The sequence below is a fragment of the Lactuca sativa genome, chromosome 6, assembly GCF_002870075.4.
Source record: "Lactuca sativa cultivar Salinas chromosome 6, Lsat_Salinas_v11, whole genome shotgun sequence".
Taxonomy (NCBI): domain Eukaryota; kingdom Viridiplantae; phylum Streptophyta; class Magnoliopsida; order Asterales; family Asteraceae; genus Lactuca; species Lactuca sativa.
The window spans coordinates 11,505,866-11,511,871 of record NC_056628.2 but is presented as its reverse complement, the minus strand read 5'-3'; the positions used below and the strand labels follow the sequence as shown (position 1 = coordinate 11,511,871).

At 30.8% G+C, this 6,006-nt stretch overlaps 1 protein-coding gene across 1 annotated transcript; it reads right to left on the bottom strand.

Annotated features, from left to right (window-relative positions):
• Positions 1 to 1,655: 1,655 nt before the first annotated feature.
• LOC111900425 (hydroxymethylglutaryl-CoA synthase) lies at positions 1,656 to 5,771 on the bottom strand. The gene is made up of 12 exons (XM_023896314.3): positions 5,547 to 5,771; positions 4,399 to 4,505; positions 4,177 to 4,309; positions 3,957 to 4,100; positions 3,730 to 3,888; positions 3,559 to 3,632; positions 3,404 to 3,479; positions 3,250 to 3,305; positions 3,056 to 3,143; positions 2,722 to 2,862; positions 2,481 to 2,630; positions 1,656 to 2,054 (listed from the first exon to the last, which is right to left on the bottom strand). The coding sequence occupies exons 1-12, from the start codon at positions 5,610 to 5,612 to the stop codon at positions 1,872 to 1,874; spliced, it is 1,377 nt and encodes a 458-aa protein (XP_023752082.1). The 5' UTR covers positions 5,613 to 5,771; the 3' UTR covers positions 1,656 to 1,871.
• Between the last annotated feature and the right edge of the window lie 235 nt (positions 5,772 to 6,006).

Here is a 6,006-nt window from a genome sequence, read left to right as displayed (position 1 = left end):
TAGTTTCTATATTTTGTCAACTTTCGTCTCTTTTCTACAACTTGGCGCTTTTGGTCCATTCTCTAATATTAATTATAGTAAGCCATAATATTTTCTACAGTTTGACAGTTTTGGCTCATTTTCTAATATTAATTTTTGTTTTTCAACATCTAACCACCATAGTTTCAATATTTTGTCAACTTCGTCTCTTATGTATATTCTAAAACATTGTCCCATAAACAAACACGAACTATGAAATTTAAAATAACCAAGAAAACAATAAAAAAAATTTCTGACCCCTAGCAAAGCGAGGGCACACCCTCTAGTTCATATAAAAATAATATGGCTTGTAGTGGTAGGTTGAAGTATTGGTGTTTGGCTAAATTATTTAAGCTTATTTTTAGTTTATTATTGGTTCCACAGTGTTATAAGCTTTAATGGGTGTTTTGATAGAACTAACTTATACCGGTATCATATAGGTAATAAGTCAAAATTTATAAGTTAGACACCTCTAACTTATCATCTTATAAGTTATAAGTCATAATTTGAAAAGTGTTTATGATTTTTTTATAAGCTTGGCCAAACAATCCCTAGTATTTCAGTGATCCCTTATGGGCATTTTATCATATATAAAAAAACAAATGTTATCCATAACCCGAAAATATTACATATAATAGTTATACATACAGTTTAAAATGATATTTTGCAATATGTATATTAATAAATGTATGGTAACTAAAATTGACAAAAAAAAAAAACAAAAAAACAAAAAACAAATTATACTAAAAAAATATCTTTTTTTTTTATGAAATCTTATCACACCAATGAACATTTCTATCTTCATTTCATATAAATATCGATGGGTACAAGACTTGTAAAAATGCCCCAAACCATATTTCAAACAAACCAAACATGAATTTATTCATTTGTTCACTTTTTATCATCACAATGCTATCATTTTGTATGGCTTCAACACCCGATGCTATTATCGAGTTTAGAATGTATATCACCAACGGCATTGAAGATAACATTGCAGTCCTTGTCTTTGGCAAAGGTGGAGGCGATCAAGGAAATCACACACTTGCTTTTAATCAAGAGTTTGATTGGAAGTTTGGGGTGGGGATTGGCACATAATATAGAGGAGAATTTTGTTGGGGATCAAAGTATAGAACTATTAGTGTTTTTAATACTAATATCTATGCTTTTTGTTTCAATGAAATAGTTTTTGAGGTTCAAAGACGTTATTGGTTGATAAAACCAGATGGATTCTATGCATTGTTTTGGAATGACACATATCCTGGTGCATGGTGGAGGATGGAAACTTGGTAGAACTTGTACTCACGTTTATTAATTGATATCAAGTTTGAAGCAATGTTAGGTAGTGATTATGATGAATTGATGATAGTAAAGAAGTGGAGTTGGAAATTGGAATCTACATCTCCATTTTGATTAGGTTGAAAGCTTTTATTGCTTTTGTGAATCTTGAAATATGATTTGAACACTACCACAAAGAGTTTGTATTTAGGGTTATGGGATGTAGCCATGTTTGGCTGAACCTCTTTATATATTTAGGTGTTTGATTTCCACTATCTTGAATTCTTAATCTAATTTCCTAATATCTTTACATTACTTTGTAAATTTTATCTTGAGCAAATAATTTGTAAATGGGTAATAAATTTACAAACAATATAATCTCAATACATTTCTTCAAGATAATTAACAAGTGCTATTATGTAACAAACTTTAAATCAAAAGCAAATAATTATTGGTTCCTCTTTTTTTTCTCTTACAACATCAACCCTAACCCTAACCCTAAACCAAACTAAATCCATCACTTAAAAACAAGACCAAAGTTGATTTCCCATATTTGCTACATTCTTCCCTTTGACTTTTCAATGGCCATTAGACAACTCAGTCGTCTTCTTGGCATAAAATCTTCTGTATTTGGAGTCAACTTCAGTCAAATAGTAAGTCCCGGGAGCTAAAAGACTTGTATCTTTGCTAGTCACAAAATCCTTGCCTCCATATCGATGCTCCATCACCTTCATCAGTTCCACAAATTTTGCTGGTGGAAGCTACACCAAATAACAAACAAATGATCAACTGTCTAAATATGAGTAAATGACCATTTTGCCCTTCTATATGTATCAAGTCAAAATGAAATGTCCCTATATTATATATATATATATATATATATATATATATATATATATATATATATATATATATATATATATATATTTGTCCGGAGAAAGTCTTGTATATGCAAATACTGTTTTTTTTTTGGACCGAATGAGCTGTCTGAATGTGAGTAAATATGACCAATTTACCCTTCAATATGTATTAAGTAAAAAAGAAATGTTCCTATATATTTGTTTAAAGTAGGTGTTGTATATGCACAGACTGTATCTTTTTTGGACTGAACGAATTGTCTGGATGTGATTAAATGACCATTTTACCCTTATTAAGTGAAAAAGGAAGTACATATATGTATGATATACCTCAGTCCTTCTCTTCAACTTGTCATCAACATTAATCACCTTTGCAATGTTTGACAAACTAAAAGGTGCTTTTCCCTCACTAAGATGCAATGAAAACATGGTGGCAGATAATCCACTTCCATATGAGAACATCATCACCCGATTTCCATCCTGAAATCAAATCATGAATCAATATTAAAAAAAAAAAAATTGGATTAAACTTTTCTAAAACATTGAACATTTATTTCAAATGCTTAATTACCAGAGAGCTGTTCTTATCATGAATAAGAGAAGCAAAAGCTGCATATATAGAAGCAGTATACATGTTCCCAACTTGCTTGTTGATCAAAGTTCCAGGTTTAACTTTTTTATCATAATACGGTTTTGCCACTTGTTGAGATGCCTGCAAGTTTATAAACCATGAATTTTTTTTAAATCAAGAAATAGGAATGTACTTTCATTTTTTTCTTATCACAACATTCTACTTTATAAAAACTAACCAATTATAAACAAATATATGAAAGTATGTTGCTATTTCTTGCATCTAATCTAATCCAATTTCTATATAAAAAATCCAAATTGAACTATAATAATACCTTTTCAAGATCACGATTTTGGTAGCTTTCATCACCTTTTAGAGATGTGAATTGTCCTAGCTTCTCTTTAGCAGACTCATCAACAGAGCTGAAAAAATAACAACATACTTTCAAGTTCAATGGAAGGGTAAAAATGTAAATAAGTAAATAAAGTTGAGAAAACATTATAAACAGTTTAAAATTTCAATAGTCACCTGGCATTTCTAGCAACATCACTGAAAACTAATCGAGCAAAACTCTTCTGTACAAGCTGCAAAATTTTATAAAAACATATTAAATATATATTATTGTAGATTCTATAATGAGTTTCAAGAATGGAAATAAAATAATTGTTGGTTAATCAGTTACCTTGTTGTAAGGAGAATGAAATACAAAATATTCAGCATCAGCAATTGAAAACTGTTTTCCTTGCAATTTCTCATACCTATAGAATAAAAAAAAATTAATAAATAATCTTTTTAACATATTTTGTTATTCACATTAAACTAATAATAGAAACTTACTTCTGACAATATCCCTTGTAGCAAGACTCAAGTGCCATGAGATAACAAGTTTGTGAAAGCTTTCCATCAACAACCTAAATCAAAAAAAAAAAAAAATTAACAAAATCTAAAAGATTAGCAACTTGTTTTTTTTATGTAAATTGACCAAATTGCCCTTGTAGGAGAATGTACCGGATATTCACTTGCAAGGTCAGGCTTGTAAAAGTCATAAACATGTGACATATGACTTGCTCTAAATTTGCTTTCAAATGCAATTGGAGCATCTGGTCCTATCAGCATTGCAATGGCAGCTGCTCCTCCAGTGGGTCTAGCGGGTCCCTCTGCATACACCTAGTAAAAGAAAATGACCAAATTGCCCTTGTGGAAGAAAATTTTCACAAAAGTGAAAGAATACCTACCGCACTGTCTGTACACACAACTAATCCATAGCGTCCATCCCATGAGTTGCTTTCAACCCAATTCACACAGTTTAATAATGCTGCAGTTCCACCATAACAAGCATTTGTTGAATCAACACCTTCAATATCCGTGTTTCCACATTCCTACAAAAAAAAAATTAATCATTTACTTTTCGAATTGTTAAAAAAAAAAAAAGATGGATTTATTGATATTTGATACCTCAAAGATATCCATGAGGAAAGTCTTGATGGATTTGCTTTTGTCTATAACAGTTTCACTTCCTACTTCCAAGCGACCAATTTGCTTTGGATCAACCTCGTATTTCTCAAGTAGTGAAGTGACAGCTGTCAATCTGAAAATATGAAGAATTATAAGTTTCATTGATTGTTTTAAAGAATAACATCTCTTTCTAATATGTTGAACTGAAATTACTATACTGACCCCATGGAGATGACATCTTCTACTTCTGAACAAAATGCCATGCAATCTTGTCCAAGTCCAATTGTGTATTTTCCTTTACTGACTCCATCAAAATCCTCTAGAGTATCCTGTAAAATAAAGAAAATGTTTTATTTAAGGTTGAAAACAACTTATATTTAAGATCTTGCTTGCAAGTAAATGTCAGAAAAAGACTGAATAAATAGTTAAATACAATGCATCAATGTCTTCTGCTTTACTTACACAACATACATAGAGAAGAATTAAGCAATCAACTATAGTCTACACTAACTTATAAGATAAAAGTTAAAAAATATCAAATAGTGTGTAAATTACTTAAAAGTCCATGTCTTTGAAGGTCTTAACTCCAAAGTTATGCACCTTTCTTCATGGGATGTGTAAAGTACTAAAGTTGCAACTTTTAGCTTTTTAGCAAAATTTCACACCAAAAGGTTTATCTCGTTTTAAATATCGGTAACTAATGTTGATGGCATTGATTTTGATCCACAAGATTCCTCCTATTTTGTTGTAATAATTGATTAAATCAAGTGCAAATTCGAACATTCTGCATATATATTTTTGTGTTTAAAAAGGTGTGCATGTGCAACTTCCATAAGTTAGTCATGCTTATATATAAGAACTCCATATTTGACCTTATACGAGGCATACAAAATTGCTAACAGTATCCTGACCCTGAGTAAAAACTCAGTCGAAAACCCCTAAAAAATATGTATTCGGTTTAAGGTTATTTACCATAGCTCACAGGAATTAAAGCTTTAGAATTTTTTTTTTTTTTCTCAAAAACATAAATCAACATCAAGACTCTGGTCATAATCATGTTGGCATGAATAACTTAACAAAAAGCAAACAGCCACAAAATCCATAAGATTGTAAGATTATCCGTATTAGATCCATTTTGCATGTGCAACTACCCGTCAATCTTCACAATAATTTAATATTAACCCAAAAAAGACATGTCCTTTTGCACTAATCGATGTTACGGAAAGCAAAATCCAACTGTACGATAACAGCAGTCACATAAAGTTGTGTAAAACGATTTCATGATAATAATCCGATTGAAGAAAGCAAGTATGAAGTGTCGTACAAGCAGTTTAATGCATTGATTACTGAAGAAGACAAAGAAGAATTACCTGTTGGATACAAGTAGGAGGAAAGTAGATTTCCATTGCGAGAATTCCGACGTTTTGAGGAGCCATTTTTGCTTCGTTGGCCGAGAAAATTATTGCGAAACAGTAAAAGGGTAATAATCACTAGATCAAACGGAGAACAACGATCTGGATTTAGATTTAGATTTTTGTTTATATTTGACAGAGAGAATCTTTCTTTCTACAAGTAAGAGAGGGATAAATAGGCTCACATGTTGGAGTTGTATTTATATACCAAATTAGAAACAGATGGATAACGAGGGAAGTGGCTAGCGATGGACTCGTTATAGATTTAACCCTCCTTCTTCACGTAATTTACATAATTTGCCACTTCTAATTTGCCATGTCTTTTCAACAAACCAATAGCAAATTACACCCAAAAAAAAAGGATATTTTCACAAAAAAAACGTAAACTTGTAAAAAAGTACAAATTTACCTTTTTTTC